The 18093-nt window shown below is 47.8% G+C and overlaps 2 protein-coding genes across 20 annotated transcripts in view; both read left to right on the plus strand.

Moving 5' to 3' along the window:
- LOC144479160 (transcriptional enhancer factor TEF-5-like) overlaps positions 1-18093 on the plus strand; it is a 260276-nt gene that overhangs the window by 219409 nt on the left and 22774 nt on the right. For 10 of the 19 annotated variants that reach the window (XM_078197725.1, XM_078197727.1, XM_078197730.1 and 7 more), the window contains 3 exons: positions 144-187; positions 879-953; positions 15961-16022. In XM_078197725.1, coding sequence (XP_078053851.1) covers positions 144-187; positions 879-953; positions 15961-16022 — 181 coding nt within the window. The remainder of the gene's footprint in view (positions 1-143; positions 188-878; positions 954-15960; positions 16023-18093) is intronic. The other 9 variants (XM_078197743.1, XM_078197736.1, XM_078197739.1 and 6 more) reach the window with 1 other exon arrangement.
- rpl10a (ribosomal protein L10a) overlaps positions 1-18093 on the plus strand; it is a 368503-nt gene that overhangs the window by 31980 nt on the left and 318430 nt on the right. The window lies entirely within an intron of this gene.

Raw genomic sequence — 18093 nt, forward strand, 5'->3', positions numbered from 1 at the left:
TTTCCTCCCACAAGTCGCATCTTAAATTAATTCTGTACTGTCTCAAAGTGTGAAGTTCTGAAACAAATCTATCTGAAATGAAACTGGAACGAACCTGATATGGAAGTGTATTAATTGTGAAAATCTTTGTTTTGTTATTGCAGTTTTGGCCTGGTTCTCTCCCTGGGCAGCCTGGGTCCTCTCAAGAGTAAGTATCTTGTGTGGTTTCCGAGCAACCTGAAACTCTATTACTAATAACATTGCTCCCCACCCTTGGGCTCTTGTCCAAATGTGCAGTCGCTCTGATTTTGAGGTGGTGTATATCCCCCTGATTGTGGGGGAGGAGGAGCGAATTTCTCCAGCTACAGCACTGCTTGTTCTCAGCTCTTGTCATTTGTAATCACAAACTGCTTGGTTGAACCCAAACATTGATCTCGTCAACTGTGTCGTTCAGAAAGAACTTCAAACGGTCCTGTCACACTTAGATAATCTCTGCGGGGTTAAACCCTTTGGCTGGTTGGTCAGATCATGTGGAAAAGCCTTGATGGATCCCAAATTCTCTGAATGTTGGGTTTGCCAATGAGCGATTAATCTGTTTTAAATTGAGCGCTTGTTAATACCTGTTCTCTTGTCTAAAATCATAAAAAATATATATGCATATAATGTTTTGCTCCAAATGAAATAAAAGGTTGAGTGCTTTTTTTAAAGCATGGTAGCTTCACTGAGGCGCCCGTCTCTCTGTGGTATGATCACATGTGGAGACTGATTTGGGGTCAGGAGTGGGTGAGGGGGAGAAGGCTTGTTTAACTGGTGTTAACAAAATGATGCCAATCACTTATTTTGGGTCAATGTCTTTTTCTCGCTCTATATTTTTTTTCTATATATATATCTGGCGCCAGCAACATTCCAGAGCTGGCAGGCTGTGGATGGATGCCCAGAGACACATGGAGCAGCACATCCGCTGAGGGCCACAGGTGAGAAAGACGTGAGGTGTAACTGGCCCTGGGCTGCATTGTGAGCGCCACTAGCATATATTGTCCCTGTGTCTGTAACCTGTGCTGTTCTGTCCCCACCACCACCACCCCCCCCCGCCCCCTCAGCCCCAGCAATTCAAGCCGCACACTGGTGGTACTATACTGAGGAAGGGGCAGAATTGCTGCTTGACAGTGTGACATTTCACACTGCCCTTGTGTCTGAGGGAGGAAAACCAGCCTCTCTCCGTTTGGTCTCAGCGTGTCTGTCAGTAAGTGCCAATTACAAAGTTTGTATTTTCATTTTTGTGGCTGTAATATCTATAAATTAAAACCAGTGAGTTCCATCACTGGCCAACACTGCTGAAGGGGAGATTACCATGAAAGCGATGTTTGCAGAAAAGTCTGAAGTTTTTTAAAAACTTCATTTGATGGGATGTGGGCGTCACTGGCTGGGCCCAGCATTTATTCCCATCCCTAACTGCCCTCCATTTCAGAGGGCATTTGAGAGTCACCACATTGTTGTGGGTCTGGAGTCACATGTAGGCCAGACCCCTGTAAGGACGGCAGATTTCCTTCCCTAAAGGACGTTAGTGAGCCAGATGGGTTTTTCCAACAATCGACAATGGATTCATGGTCATCAGCAGATTCTTAATTCCAGATTTTTAAAAATTGAATTCAAATTCCACCATCTGCCGTGGTGGGATTAGAACGCGGGTCCCCAGGGCATTACTCTGGATCTTGGGATTGTGGTTTAGTGACAATACCACTATGCTCCGGCTTCCCCATTACCAGGCTGTGGTCTGTAGCTTGGGAATGGAGTGGGATGGACACCAATGGCTACAATATTCCCAATATTTAATTGGAAGAAATTTTTGTTCATCGGGTACTGATGTCAGATAAGCAGACTGAAAATGTAACCGCAATGTCCAGAGAGGTGGTGGGGAGGTAGAGCTGGGTGCCATCGCTGGGTGCCATCGCTGGGTGCCATCGCTGGGTGCCGTTGCTGCGTGCCATCGCTGGGTGCCATCGCTGGGTGCCGTTACTGCGTGCCATTGCTGCGTGCCATCGCTGGGTGCCATCGCTGGGTGCCATCGCTGGGTGCCGTTGCTGCGTGCCATCGCTGCGTGCCATCGCTGCGTGCCATCGCTGGGTGCCATCGCTGGGTGCCATCGCTGGGTGCCATCGCTGGGTGCCATCGATGTACATGTGAAAAGCAAAGCTGTGCTTTTGGATGATGTCACTGAGGGCAGCATGTAGATGAGAAATAGAAAGGGCCAAGGATGAATCTTTGGGGACCGGGGGTAACGCTGCGGGAGCAGGAGGAGTTTTTTTAAATTAATGTCACAAGTAGCCTTACATTAATACTGCAATGAAGTTACTGTGAAAATCCCCTAGTCGCCACACTCCGGTGGCTGTTCGGGTACACTGAGGGAGAATTTAGCACGACCAATGCACCTAACTAGCACGTCTTTTGGACTGCGGGAGGAAACCGGAGCACCCCCGGAGGAAACCCACGCAGACACGGGGAGACCGTGCAGACTCCGCACAGAGGCCCAAGGCTGGAATTGAACCCGGATCCATGGCGCTGTGAGGCAGCAGTGCTAACCACTGTGCCACCATCACGCCCATAGGGAAGTAATTTCCAGTGATTCTCTGGCTACCATTGGATGGATAAGAATGGAACCAGCAGTTCCACCCATCTGGACAAGAGTGGAGACAAATTAGAGGAGGTGGGCACAGTGGTTAGCGCTGCTGACTCACAACGCCAAGACCTGGGTTCAACTCCGGCCTTGGGTGACTGTGTGGAGTTGGCACGTTTTCCCCGTGTCTGCGTGGGTTTCCTCCTCCACTCCAAAGATGTGCAGGTTAGGTGCAATGGCCATGCTAATTTCTCCCTCAGTGTCCAAAGATGTGTAGGTTAAGTGGATTCACTATGGTAGATGCATGGGATTACAAGAATAGGGCAGAAGGGGAGGGCCTGGGTGGGTGTTCTTTTGGAGAGTTGGTGCAGACTCAATGGGCTGGATGGCGTCTTGCTGCACTGTAGGGATTCTGAATTCTAATGACTGGAAACAATGGTCACAGTCCGCTTGAATGTCACTTTGAGAAGAACCATTTTGGTACCATGTCTGGAGTGGACACCTGAGTAGAGCAATTTAATCAGAGTTCTGAGAAAGATGGGGACGAGTTTGGGAGGGGGAGGTGGTGGTATTGTATTACTGGATTAGTAAGCCAGAGACCCAAGATAAAGCTCTGGGGACCCGGGTTTGAATCCCACAACGTCAGATGAATTCAATAAAAATCTGGAATTAAAAGGGTGACCATGAAATCATCTTTGATTGTTGTAAAGACCCGTCTGGTTCACTAATGCCCTCTGGGAAGGAAATCTGCCATCCCTACCTGGTCTGGCCTACATGTGACCCACAGCAATGTTGTTGACTCTTAAATGTCCTCTGAAATGACCTAGCAAGCCACTCGGTTCATCGGCAGTTAGGAAGGGGCAATAAATGCTGGCCCAGCCAGCAAGACCCACGTCCAAAGAATGAATTAAGACATGTTCAAGGACATGGGAGAGGAGAGAGAGGGTAAATATGGCTCAGGATGAGCTGCTTGTTCGTTTGGCAGGATAATGGGCTCAAGTTTCTTGAGGAGATGAATGATGATGGTAAATTTAAAGGAGAGAGGGACAACATCAGAGAGAGTACTACTTACAATATTAGTGAGCTTGGAGAGCAGGAGGGGAAGTTGGATGGTCAACAATTTAGTGGGGATAGGGTGGGGGAAAAGGAAGTGGGTCTCATGGGCAGGATGAGCTTGGAGTTCCTTGAGCTCCTCACACGATGTTGGAGGGGATACAGGTTTAAGAAAAGGATTTTCAGCCGAAGATAGAAGGGGAGATATACCAGCAAGCTGGGTGCCTGGGCCTTGTAAGTGGAATGAGTGCTAGATCCATTTTGCAACTTGCGTTGTGTGAATATGTTGCCTGGACCCGCATAGTCCAAATTGGCTATCCGGGCATTGCATCAGTCTGCTGGGCTGTTGTAGCATCAGGGTGGGGCTCCTTCACAACCTCCCACACAGTTGGGAATGCCCAGATGGACCCCCTTCTACAGAGGCTGCAGCAAGGGGATTGTGCAAGTACGCCCCTGGCAGATCAGCACTGGGCCTCTTGACCAGCACTGTCAAAACTCACATTGTTACTTTGGGAGAAACTTGCTGCTAAGCCACTGTGCCACCTCTGCTAATTTGTCTCCACTCTTGTCCAGATGGGTGGGACTGCTGGTCCCATTCTTATCCATCCAATGGTAGCCAGAGAATCACTGGAAATTACTTCTCTATGGGCATGATGGTGGCACAGTGGTTAGCACTGCTGCCTCACAGCGCCATGGATCCGGGTTCAATTCCAGCCTTGGGTCTCTGCACGGTCTCCCCATGTCTGGGGAGACCGTGTCTTGCGGATAGCGAAGAGCATTGTCGGACAATACAGCAGGATATAGATAGGCTGGAAAATTGGGCGGAGAGGTGGCAGATGGAATTTAATCCAGATAAATGCGAAGTGATGCATTTTGGAAGAAATAATGTAGGGAGGAGTTATACAATAAATGGCAGAGTCATCAAGAGTATAGAAACACAGAGGGACCTAGGTGTGCAAGTCCACAAATCCTTGAAGGTGGCATCACAGGTGGAGAAGGTGGTGAAGAAGGCATATGGTATGCTTGCCTTTATAGGACGGGGTATAGAGTATAAAAGCTGGAGTCTGATGATGCAGCTGTATAGAACGCTGGTTAGGCCACATTTGGAGTACTGCGCCCAGTTCTGGTTGCCGCACTACCAGAAGGACGTGGAGGCGTTAGAGAGAGTGCAGAGAAGGTTTACCAGGATGTTGCCTGGTATGGAGGGTCTTAGCTATGAGGAGAGATTGGGTAAACTGGGGTTGTTCTCCCTGGAAGGACGGAGAATGAGGGGAGATCTAATAGAGGTGTACAAGATTATGAAGGGGATAGATAAGGTGAACGGTGGGAAGCTTTTTCCCAGATCAGAAGTGACGATCACGAGGGGTCACGGGCTCAAGGTGAGAGGGGCGAAGTATAACTCAGATATTAGAGGGATGTTTTTTACACAGAGGGTGGTGGGGGCCTGGAATGCGCTGCCAAGTAGGGTGGTGGAGGCAGGCACGCTGACATCGTTTAAGACTTACCTGGATAGTCATATGAGCAGCCTGGGAATGGAGGGATACAAACGATTGGTCTAGTTGGACCAAGGAGCGGCACAGGCTTGGAGGGCCGAAGGGCCTGTTTCCTGTGCTGTACTGTTCTTTGTTTGTCTGCGTGGGTTTCCTCCGGGTGCTCCGGTTTCCTCCCACAGTCCAAAAGACGTGCTGGTTCGGTGCACTAGTCATGCTAAATTCTCCCTCAGAGTACCCGAACAGGGGCCGGAGTGTGGTGACTAGGGGATTTTCACAGTAACTTCATTGCAGTGTTAATGTAAGACTACTTGCGATATTGATTGAGAAAAAACTCTTCCTGCTCCCGCAGCGTTACCCCCGGTCCCCAAAGGTTCATCCTTGGCCCTTTCTATTTCTCATCTACATTCTGCCCCTCATTAAGAACAATTGGCTGAAAGTATTGATATTTCTGTTAGCTCCGGACGTTTTAAAAATAACATTCCTACAACTCCAGTTTCCCTTTATACATGAAAATCAGTTTGGGAGCATTGTCCAGCTGCTGAACGGATGGCTTCAGTTGCAATAGAAATTTGCATTTGAGCATCTTAAACCAAACTAATGCTACTTATAAGCTCAGAGACTCAGTGACTGGGACACGGGGGAGGATCGGGATTAATAATAACCCAGTCCTGGACTTTGGTTATAAAATTCTTTCGTTTAAATCAGAACTTCTCCCAGCTGTTTTCACATTACAGTAGCAAAGCTTTGAACTAATTTGCTTCCGTGTTTAATTTCCAGTGGGGTTTCCGACCCTATGTGTTGAATTAGTGCCAGACTCACCTGAGAACTTGCTTCTCTGCATGTGCCATTGCACCTAAACATCAGTCTCAGCAGGATGCAGACTAGCTGGAACAGAACTCCCACTCTCAACTGCAGGGGGGGCGGGGGGGGACCTAAATGGTGAACATAAGAACATAAGAAATAGGAGCAGGAGTAGGCCATCTGGCCCTTCGAGCCTGCCCCGCCATTCAACAAGATCATGGCTGATCTGAAGCGAATCAGTTCCACTTACCCGCCTGCTCCCCATAACCCCTAATTCCCTTATCGATCAGAAAACTATCTACCCGTGATTTAAACATATTCAACGAGGAAGCCTCCACCACTTCAATGGGCAGAGAATTCCAGAGATTCACTACCCTCTGAGAGAAGAAGTTCCCCCTCAACTCTGTTCTGAACCGGCCCCCCCTTATTTTGAGGCTGTGCCCTCTAGTTCTGGTTTCCCTTCTAAGTGGAAAGAATCTCTCCACCTCTACCCTATCCAGCCCCTTCATTATCTTATATGTCTCTATAAGATCACCCCTCATCCTTCTAAACTCCAACGAGTACAGACCCAATCTGTTTAATCTCTCCTCATAAGCTACACAAGCTTCATAAGTGAAGGGGTTCAAATTGCAGTGGCCTGTTAGGGGATTTTCACAATAACTTCATTGCAGTGTTAATGTAAGCCTACTTGTGACACTAATAAATAAACTTTAAACTGTTCCTACCATCCTGCTGTGGTGTCCGGGCGCCGCCATATATCGATGATGGGATATTCAGGGCTGCCCTGTCTGGGTATCCCTCTCTCATTAGCACCAATTCTGCCCATCCCTGGGAGGACTGGTTAATGGAGGAGTCCTCCCACAGCGATGTGAATGGGATGGACAAAGAAACCCAATGAAACTCAATTGGATGTAAAAAGCTGAGAATAACATTGACCACATTGCACAGGCACCAGGGGCTAAATAAATAGCCCCTGTGGAGCAAACACATTCTAGTGATTGGCATCTGTGTTCATCTACACACCAGTGAATAAGACTTCATGCTCATGTTTATCATGGAGGTGGGTGTGGAGGAATATGTTTTATCTTGCTCCTTTTCAATGATTGAGTTTTGTGTTTTCTTTTTAACTGATTGTACCTCGTTCTCCTCCAGATTGAACCCTGTGAGCTCACAACAACATCTGATTTACTTTTAAAAAAACGGTCTGAATGTGTTTGATTTTCCACTGGGACTGTCCCAATAATCGACCATAAATGTTCTTTCTACAGTGAGGGGTTGCTCACTTGCTGCATGAATTCATCTAGGAAAATGTGTTTAAACGGGACACAGGTGTGTTGGGGAGGTTTCAGGAGCAGCCGAGACTCGGACTGTGTCCATTGTTCATTGTTGCCTCGCCCGGGTTTGGTGTCCATTGAATTAGGTGACCATTGGTTGGAGGTCAGTGTCCCCTTTAATAGGGACAATTGCCTCAGCACCTACAATGAAGACACAAGTTTTTGTTCTAAAGTTTAAAGTTTATGTTTAAAAGTTGAACACAGGTGGGTCCTCGGAACAGCCTTTGACACAGTTGACCATGCCATCATTGTTTTGTTAATTTTCTTCAAATCTTGCACCCTCTGTACTGTACGTAATGATCATGTTCCCTTTAAAAACTGCTTGCTCCTGGTGAGTGCCACTTCAAACACCTTGTGTCCACGTACACCAAGTAAATGGTATTTTTCATTCACTCCCAACATAAGGCATCTTAAATTCTTTGCTTCCTTTGCTGTAGGCGAGGGCCTGGTCAGTAAGGGGGTATAAGGGTGGCATGGTAGCACGGTGGTTAGCACTGCTGCCTCACAGCGCCAGGGATCCGGGTTCGATTCCGGCCTCGGGTCCACTGTCTGTGTGGAGTTTGCACATTCTCCCCGTTCTGCATGGATTTCCTCCGGGTGCTCCGGTTTCCTCCCACATTCCAGAGATGTGCGGATTAGGTTGATTGGCCATGCTAAATTATCCCTAGTGTCAGGGGGATTAGCAGGGTAAATATGTGGGGTTATGGGACTGGGGCCTGGGTGGGATTTTGGTCGGTGCACACTCAATGGGCCGAATGGCCTCCTTCTGCACTGAAGGGAATCTATGAAGAGAAGGTGAGGGAAAGAGTTCAGATTGAATGGGTTGAGAAATTGAACCGCAGAGATTTTCATCGTCATGGGATGGGAATGGGGAGGTGGAGAGTCCCTCGCAGCAGAGAATTTGGCAAGTGAGCACTTCTACTCCTGTACTTTTTTTCCCTTAAGAAAAGGAAAGTGCCGTGGGATGTTGGATGTGGGCCCCACATTTATGGGTGATGTGAGAGTTGTTCTCACTCGCGGCTTGTGGGAGGGGATCGATCACTGTCTCGTCTGCTGAGCTGCACTGTTTGAAAGGCTGATCCCAGATAGACTGCTAGCATGTGACAGTCAGCTCAGTTCCCTGATGTGGTTTGAGGCATTTGTGTTTTTGTTTAAATATGAATATAAAAATCAGAATATTTGCATTTAAAGTTTCTCTTGTTGGAAAGTATTGCATTATGTGGCGAGAATTCTGTTTGTTCCCACTCCTTTTGAAAAAACAATGTCGTTGTTTTTCTCTCAATGAGGCAGTTTTTTAAATTTGTTTATGGGATGTGGGCGTCACTGGCTGGGCCAGCATTTATTATCCATTCCTGAGGGGACATTTGGCTGTGGATCTGGAGTCACATGTAGGCCAGACCAGGTAAGGGCAGCTTTCCTTCCCTAAAGGACATTAGTGAACCAGATGGGTTTTTCTGACAATGCTTTCATGGTCATCATTGGACTTTTAATTCCCGATTTTTATTGAATTCAAATTTCACCATCTGCCGTGGTGGGATTCGAATCTAGGTCCCCAGTGCTTTACCCTGGGTCTCTGGAGTACTCGCCAATTTGGCCCTCGCGAGTGCTGACTCACGCAATTCCCCTGCCCAGAAGTCGGGACCAAGGGTTGGCGGCCATCAGTGTGACATTTTCTATGGGCACAGCCCTTCACTTTCCTGCCCTTCTGCCAGAGCAAGATTGAAACCCTTGGTCCAGCTGACAATGACTGGCAGCACAGTGGTTAGAAACACTGCCTCACAGCCAGGGACCCGGGTTCGATTCCAACTCTGGTCACAGTCTGTGCGGAATCTGCACGTTCTCCCCGTGTCTGCATGCGTTTCCTCCGGGTGCTCCGGTTTCCTCCCATAGTCCGAAAGACGTGCTGGTTAGGTGCATTGGCCATGCTAAATTCTCCCTCAGTGTACCCAAACAGCCACCGGAGTGTGGCGACTCGGGGATTTTCACAGTAATTTCATTGCAGTGTTAATGTAAGGCTGCTTGTGACGCTATTAAATAAACTTTAAACCTTTCCTCTCCTGTGGGGTGGTGGGGGAGGCTCCATTTATACAATAAATGCTTGGTGTTGGCACTGTTTCCCCCAGTACTTTGTGGATTTGTTTGAGAGCTATATTAGATGTGCCAGGCAGGTGTGTTTTAGTTGAAGCCCCTCACAAACAATACCCATTTGAAGGGTGACTCCTTAACATTTTAAAGTTAAAACATTAATCTCAAAAATTCAACTTTTACACTGGTACACACAGTATACTGAGGAGATGGTGGCTTAGTGGTATTGTCGATAGACTTGTGATCCAGAGACCCAGGATCATACTCTGGAGACCCGGGTTCGAATCCCACCACGGCAGATGGTGAAATTTGAATTCAATAAAAATCTGAAATTAAAAGTCTAATGATGACCGTGAAACCATTATCTCATCACAGATGTTGTCAGTCCAAGTGAGATTTTCCAGCATTTTCTGTTTTTGTTTCATGAAACCATTGTTGATTGTCGTAAAAACCCATCTGGTTCACTAGTGCCCTTTCGGCAAGGAAATCTGCTGTCCTTACCTGACTCCAGAGCCACAGCAATGTGGTTATCTCTTAACTGCCCTCTGAAATGGCCTAGCAAGCTACTCAATTCAATGACAACTCAGGATGGACAACAAATGCTGTCCATGCCAGCGACACCCACATGCCATAAAAATTCAATCCTTTCACCATTAGCATTAACCAAACACAACTGCGGTGTTGCGTTAAAGTAACATTTGCAATTGATATAAGATTGAAACTGGTTCCTGTTCACATTGTGGCATCTATCTTTGCAGCAATTATCCTGACTTCAGGGTCTTAGAATTCCAAGGGGTGGTGATCCCAGTAGTTTCGTTGGGACCGTGGCCATCGGGGTCTCCCACACTGATTCCTGACAGACTTTGGAGAGGCACTGGGGTCTGTGAGGCGTCCAATACTCTTGAGGCACCGTTTTTGACGCACTGGCGAAATTCAGAGGGAGCTGTGTTTTCCCCACATTCTTGCCCACTCCTCTACATTGGCAATGCTTGCATTGGCCCAAGCAAGGGGGCCAAACCAGGACACATTTCTGCCAGACCGGGACCACACCAAAGGAACCCAGCTGTGCCTCGAGGTGGGGGGGGAAGGACAGTGCACACCACTTAACTTGCCATTCAGGCTATCAATACCGTGCTGACTGTCAATGCCTTATTAATTATGTTGTTATGGTTTAGTGGCAATTATATTATTAAACATGTGATGGGTATTTGTACACCTAAGAATGGGGATAGCTGGGCGCTGGGGAGTAGGAGTAGCGTTGACTGTGAACTATGTCAATAAACTAGCTCCAGCAAAGAAAGCGGCTGTGTCTTAGTTTTAACTTCACCAATTAGTGTGAATCCAGTTCACACTGACTGCTCAGTGAATGTGGTAAGAAGTTTAACAACACCAGGTTAAAGTCCAACAGGTTTATTTGGTAGCAAAAGCCACACAAGCTTTCGAGGCTCTGAGCCCCTTCTTCAGGTGAGTGGGAATTCTGTTCACAAACAGAACTTATAAGACACAGACTCAATTTACATGAATAATGGTTGGAATGCGAATACTTACAACTAATCCAGTCTTTAAGAAACAAAACAATGGGAGTGGAGAGAGCATCAAGACAGGCTAAAAAGATGTGTATTGTCTCCAGACAAGACAGCCAGTGAAACTCTGCAGGTCCACGCAACTGTGGGAGTTACAAATAGTGTGACATAAATTCTGATTCTAGGATCGCATGATAAAGACTCAGGAGGAAAAAAGCAGAAATATTTATGTGAAATAGTGTGACATAAACCCAATATCCCGGTTGAGGCCGTCCTTGTGTGTGCGGAACCTGGCTATCAGTTTCTGCTCAGCGACTCTGCGCTGTCGTGTGTCGCGAAGGCCGCCTTGGAGAACGCTTACCCGAATATCAGAGGCCGAATGCCCGTGACCGCTGAAGTGCTCCCCAACAGGAAGAGAACAGTCTTGCCTGGTTGCCTGGTTGAATGTGGGGCAGGTTGCAGATGACCCCAGGGTGCTATTGTTTACCCTTTGCCTTGAATTTGAAGATTGAAGTTGCACGATGAAGGCCCCTTCGTGCCCCTTCCTCTATTTTCTCAGGGCTTTCTGTCAGGGGGAGAGAAGAACAGCTGGCTTCTTGTGTCTAGGTCATGCCTGTGGAGGGGGGGGACAGCAGTGGAGGTAATCTCAGGCTTTTGACATTGACCTTTTCGGAACTACACATTCACAGAGAGGTGCCACCAAAAAGTGGCCTGAAAGTTTCCCGGTGATGTTTCTAATATGCAGACATACACACTCTTTCTTCCAGCCTCCTGCACTGTGTGGAAATCAAGACTCCTATTCTCACATGATCTTCATCGAACCCTCAAAATATTGTTTACCTTCCCTTTCACCTAGAATTTAGTGGATCTGGAGACCCAAGCTTGCTGTCACCTGATGGGGAGCAATGGCCTCGTGGTATTATCGCTAGATTATTAATCCAGAAACTCAGTTAATGTTCTAGGGACCTGGGTTCGAATCCCACCACCACAGGTGGTAGAATTTGAATTCAATAAAAAATATCTCGAATCAAGAATATACTGATGACCCTGAAACCATTGTCAATTGTTGTAAAAACCCATCTAATTCACTAATGTTCTTTAGGGAAGGAAATCTGCTGTCCTTACCTGGTCTGGCCTATATGCAATCCAGAGCCACAGCAATGTGGTTCACTCTCAACTAGGGCAACTAGGGATTGGCAGTAAATGCTGGCCAGCCAGCGACGCCAATGTCCCACAAAAGAATAAAAAAAGATCATCACTCCCTGATTTACTTCATAGAATCCTACAATGCAGAAGGAGTCCATTTGGCCCATCGAGTCGACCACAATCCCACCCAGGCCCTATCCCCATCACCATTTACCCTAGCTAGTCTTCTGACACTAAGGGGCAATTTAGCATGGCCAACCCACCTAACCCGCACATCTTTGGACAGTTGGAGGAAACCGGAGCACCCGGAGGAAACCCCCGCAGACATGGGGAGATTGTGCAAGCTCCACACAGACAGTCATCCAAGTCGGGAATTGAACCCGCGTCCCTGGCGCTGTGAGGCAGCAGTACTGTGCCACCGTGCCGCCTCTACACAGCCTAACTGAATAGCAGGGCAGGCTTGAGGGGCTGAATGACCTCCTCCTTTATCTTTGACAACTGTCTTGCACTATAAGATATGTCCCCTGACCGAGATGACATGACGATCATCTATTTTGTGACTAAAAATAGCAGGTGGATCACACCATTTCATTTCAAATTGATTGGTAATCTTATTATCAGCTGCGAGTAAGGAATTAATCTGTGACATTTGAATGTACCGCGAGCTGCTCCTGCAGGTGACTTTATCATAGGGGTTTTCAGTTGAAAAGTTGGGCCAATATGACCCCCATAACTGTTGTTTCTCCCTCCCCCTGTTGTTCACCATCAGTTACTGTTCTGTACTCTGAGGTGAACTTTGCAGAAGGCCAGAATGCTTGGCCTTCACTCCACTCCCACCCCTGATGAAAAGTCAGCCAGCACCCTTCTGACTTTAAATCCTGCTGTCCCGCAGAAAAGAATATACCGGGGCAGTTTAATCACTTGAAAGTGGGACTTGTCCCTCTCAGGGACAGGGAGGCCTCCATTGGAGAGTCAGTCTGTCGTCCCAGCAGCGCCAGAAGACAGTAAGTGGCCACTGCTGGGACTGCAAGCGGTCCCCAAGGAAGGATGATGCTTCCCGGGCTTAAAAACTACGTCTTATACATGGTCACCTGCAGCCTTTCTTTTCGACATTGTTCCCTCCCAAACTCTACTTTCCGCCCACTAGGGTCTGTGGTCCTGTTCCAAGCTCTGCTTCTCCAGACAGTTCAAGCCCTGTCAATCCTGCTGACTGTTCTTTTCCCCCCTCCTCATCACTGCCTGTTTCTCCTGCGATGCCACCACAGACTTTTATGAGTTAACGTCACTTCAGGGCTTGTTGCTGCCTTGTTTTTCACAAAATCCTCACTGCAGAAAGAGGCCATTCGACCCACCGAGTGTGCACTGACCCTTCGGAAGAGCATCTTACCCAGGCCCACCGCCCCCCGCCCCCCCCCCCCCCCCCCACCTCCCAATTCCCTTAATCCCATGTATTTACCTGCTAATCCTCCGAACCTGCACATCTTTGGAAATCTTTGTTTCTCGCCAATCATCGCCACAATTACATAAGCCTCCCTCTCGATATGCCGTCACCACCCCCCCACTACTGGTTTAGTGGCCTGAGTTCTCCATTCCCTCTTGCGCCCCTCTAACACACACCCTACCTCCTCCTCTTTGGACCATCCCTTGACTCCAATTATACAAATCTTACCCTCTAACCCTGTGTGACCTGAATGTGACCTTTGACCCAGATTACACATGTTGCAGGAGGTCATTGAGTAATGACAGAATTGTCTACAGGGGACATGAATGGTCTTCTGTATGACGTGTGGCATTGGCAGTGGAGACTGTAATCGCAGGGGGAGCTTTATAGTCCGCTTTTTCAGGAGTTTAGTTCTGTTTACCCAAAAGGATGATGACGTCCCCTATTGAATAAATAGTTAGGCTGAAATACATAAAGTTACAAGGCTACGTTGAGCTGTTCTGTTGGATTGCTGGTCGCCTGTGAATATGTGGGAGTCAAAGCAATACTTGCACGACAGCCACATGACTGATTGAAGGTATCAGAAGATGAACTTTTAAACTGCTGGGCCTCCCTTAAATCTTCCCGTGTCACCTGTAAGTCTCAGTGATTCTGAATTCAATGGAAAGCATCTTAGGGAGATATTTAAAGCGGACTGCTCAGTCACTTATCAAACTCTACCCCGCGGTTCCGGAATTGTGTTGCTGCTTGTTTTTAAATTAATTTTTATACCAATATAGGCCGACAATGTGTGACGGAGCCAGGGAGACCATGATATCGATGAAGTTGTTGTTGTATGCCTCCATTTATTGGGACTGAAATGGGGAGGGGTAAGGAGTGGAATGTGTTGTCTTGGGAACAGCAGGTTAGGCCTCAGTGGTGGCACTGTGAGGATGACTGATCCTCACATTGGGCGGCACGGTAGCACAGTGGTTAGCACTGCTGCTTCACAGCTCCAGGGACCTGGGTTCGATTCCCGGCTTGGGTCACTGTCTGTGTGGAGTTTGCACATTCTCCTCGTGTCTGCGTGGGTTTCCTCCGGGTGCTCCGGTTTCCTCCCACAGTCCAAAGACGTGCGGGTTAGGTTGATTGGCCATGCTAAAAATTGCCCCTTAGTGTCCTGAGATGTGTAGGTTAGTGGGTAAAATATGTAGGGATATGGGGGTAGGGGCCTGGGTGGGATTGTGGTCGGTGCAGACTCGATGGGCCAGATGGCCTCTTTCTGCACTGTAGGATTCTATGATTCTATGAATGGTTTTGCTGAAGTTTTGTTTTGAATATCGTGGAGTGTTTGTATGGAGGAAGGTTAATTTGCCGACGTATTGTACGCATTCCGTAGAGGGACTAGGCTCAAGTGGAGCAAATGGCCTTTTCCTGTTTAGTGTTTTCTTTATGCAGTATGTGAGAGGGTTACTCACAAACAGTCCCTCTGAACAGCGTGGTAGCTATTGCTAATCTTTCGCACAAGTGATTTTCCATCACTTTCCTGCTCTTCTCCACTGCTTTTCCATCACTTTCCTGCACTTCTCCACTGCTTTCCTGCTCTTTTATCCCTTCACATCCTTGCTGACCACTATCCAGGGGTCATGGGGAAAAGTTCATGGGTGGATGTCAAGTGTGAGCGCTGTTCTAATGGTTGCTACAGTTGCCTGGTGGCACTCGATGCCTGGGCCACGCACATGAGGAATGTCTCTTGGTCAAGAGGGTTGACCACTCTGGATGAATTCCAGGAGGTTTCATCACATGACCTCCCACCATTGAGAGCTTGCCATGTCCACCCTCATGGTCCACCACCTCCCCAGACCAATTGGAAAGTACTGGATCATTTATTAACCTGATTCTCCATTCAAACAGTCTTTACTCCATCTCCATTAGTACTATAGCTAAAAACTTGTACAGTAGATGTCTCAAAGTGCATCACGATGAAGTTAAAAATGCATTTTTAAAAATATCTATTTTAATGCTGCCTTATTTTACTCCTTGGTTACATTGTATGATAATACATGATTTTTGTCCTGGAGATTCATCTTTGATCCCTGGAGGAGACTCTAAGACAACCCTCGAGGGTTGATCGTCCTATACAAGTGGATTGTGACTACCCAATCGGCTATCCCTTGGCCAGGATGTACTTGCTGTGTAAGAATGTCATGGGAATGACAGATGTTGTTCCCACAGCATTGCAGAGGGGAAGAGTTGCTCGACCATAGGGGGTTTGGTCACCCACCTGTGTATTGACTTGGTGAATTTGGTTTAGCTTGGTGGAGATCAGTTGCTGCCCATTCAGGATGTGGGCCAGTATGTCAGCGTGTGGTATTGGAATGTGTCGTTTGGATCGGGCCATGCTACATTGAACTGTACCATTATGGGGCTGTGGTGTGTCCAGCAGTACCTCTCCGCCACCAGTACCGACCACGGGCACTAACCCATGTGTCTTGTCTTGTTTCTCTTGCAGTGTGAAGCCCTTCGCCCAGCCATCATATCCCATTCAGCCAGCGGTACCGCCATCCATAGCAAGTGAGTACATTGACCCCTTGAGCAGCACCCATTAATTAAGGAGCAGTTTAACCAAACGGCAAGTGGGAGCAAAGATCTCATCCAGAGACTGACCTTGCAATGGCGTTAGTTGATCTGAAAGTTTGGGAATGGGTGAGATGTGGCATGGAATACATGCTGTTAAAACACTGGTATCAGTTTATCTCCACTGATAGCACTCTGGCCTATGGGTCCAATGTCCTTGGGTTGCTATACAAAGGGATGGAGGTTATGTTCTATTTATATAAAACTCTGTTTAGAGCATAGAGCACCACACCCAGGCACTGCACCTTAGGAAGATATGTTAGCCTTGGAAAGGGGTAGAGTGACCAAAATAGTACTGGGTCTAAAAGAGTTCAGTTATGAGGACAAGTCGCACAGACTTGACTCCAATTCCTTCGCATAGAGAAGATGGTCTGACTGAGATGTTGAAGGTGATTGAAGGATTTAAAGGCAGCACAGTGGTTAGCGCTACTGCCTCACAGCGCCAGGGACCCGAGCTCGATTCCTGGCTTAGGTCACTGTCTGTGCGGGGTTTGCACGTTGTCTGCGTGGGATTCCTCCGGGTACTCCGGTTTCCTCCCACAGTCAGAAGGACGTGCTGGTGCATTGGCCATGCTAAATTCTCCCTCAGTGTACCCGAACAGGCGCCCAAGCGTGGGACGAGGGGATTTTCACAGTAACTTCATTGCAGTGTTAGTGTAAGCCTACTTGAGACGTTAATAAACTTATTTGCTCGGGTCGGGGTGGGAGTCCCAAAGAAGGGGGCATAACCTTAAAATCTGAGCCATTCAGGATGATGTCAGGAGATGTTTCTTTACACAGAGGGTAATGGAAACCAGGATTGGCACAGGGTCAATTGTAAACCTCTAAAGCAAGGTGGATAGATTTTGTTTCTGAGTGATTGGTTACTGAGATAATGCAGGTAGCTGACGTTGAGATAGAAATCAGCCACGATCTGATTGGCTGATATCAAAGGCCGAATTTTCACCAATTAGGTAGCACAGTGGTTAGCACTGCTGCTTCACAGCTCCAGAGACCTGGGTTCGATTCCCGGCTTGGGTCACTGTCTGTGTCGAGTTTGCACATTCTCCTCGTGTCTGTGTGGGTTTCCTCCGGGTGCTCCGGTTTCCTCCCACAGTCCAAAGATGTGCGGGTTAGGTTGATTGGCTTGCTAAAAAAATGCCCCTTAGTGTCTTGAGATGCGTAGGTTAGAGGGGTTAGCGGGTAAATGTGTAGGAATAGGGTGGGATTGTGGTCGGTGCAGACTCGATGGGCCGAATGGCCTCCTTCTGCACTGTAGGGTTTCTATGATTCTATGAGGTGGGAAACAGGAGCTGGGTTTATCTTCGGGTAAGGAACAACCCTCCCGGTGAGAGACTGACTGATTGAATTTGAGATTTTCATGTGGATGAGTCCTGAGTTGTCGTGGAGGAGTTCCTATCCAAGTAGGAGTGGCCTCTCGAAGCTGGAGAGTCAATCGAAGGTCATGCAGCTTCAGAGGCACTCACAACTGCAGCACAATAATAGAGAGGGGAAATTGGAAAAATTGCCATCTCAGCCAACTTAATAAAACTTGAGCAAAAAGTAGAGAAAGCAGAAAGGCCACCATCCTGCATTGGGCCAGAATTGGCAAAACCTCTCTACAGGGTGGGTTTTGGCTGGGTTTCCACAAGGTGGATACAAAGTCAATAGTATTGGAGCAGGAAGATTTTCCTCAAACAACATTTCATAATCCACGCCTGCCACAGGGTGCCCACCTCGGGGTGGTTGATCTGCCCCCAGTTGCAATGAGAAACAGTCGGCCTTCTATTCTCATCTTTAACAAGGTCTTTCACAAGCAGAATTGCCTGCCCACCTTGAGGGCGTGGGCCATCTTCAACGCTTAAGTGGCCAGTGCCGGGAATGTGACCCATGATGGCACAGCGACTAGCACTGCTGCCTCACAGTGCCAGGGACCCAGGTTCGATTCCCGGCTTGGGTCACTGTCTTTGTGGATTTTGCACGTTCTCCCCGTGTCTGTGTGGGTTTCCTCCGGGTGCTCCGCTTTCCT

The sequence above is a fragment of the Mustelus asterias genome, chromosome 25, assembly GCF_964213995.1.
Source record: "Mustelus asterias chromosome 25, sMusAst1.hap1.1, whole genome shotgun sequence".
NCBI classification, from domain to species: Eukaryota; Metazoa; Chordata; class Chondrichthyes; order Carcharhiniformes; family Triakidae; genus Mustelus; species Mustelus asterias.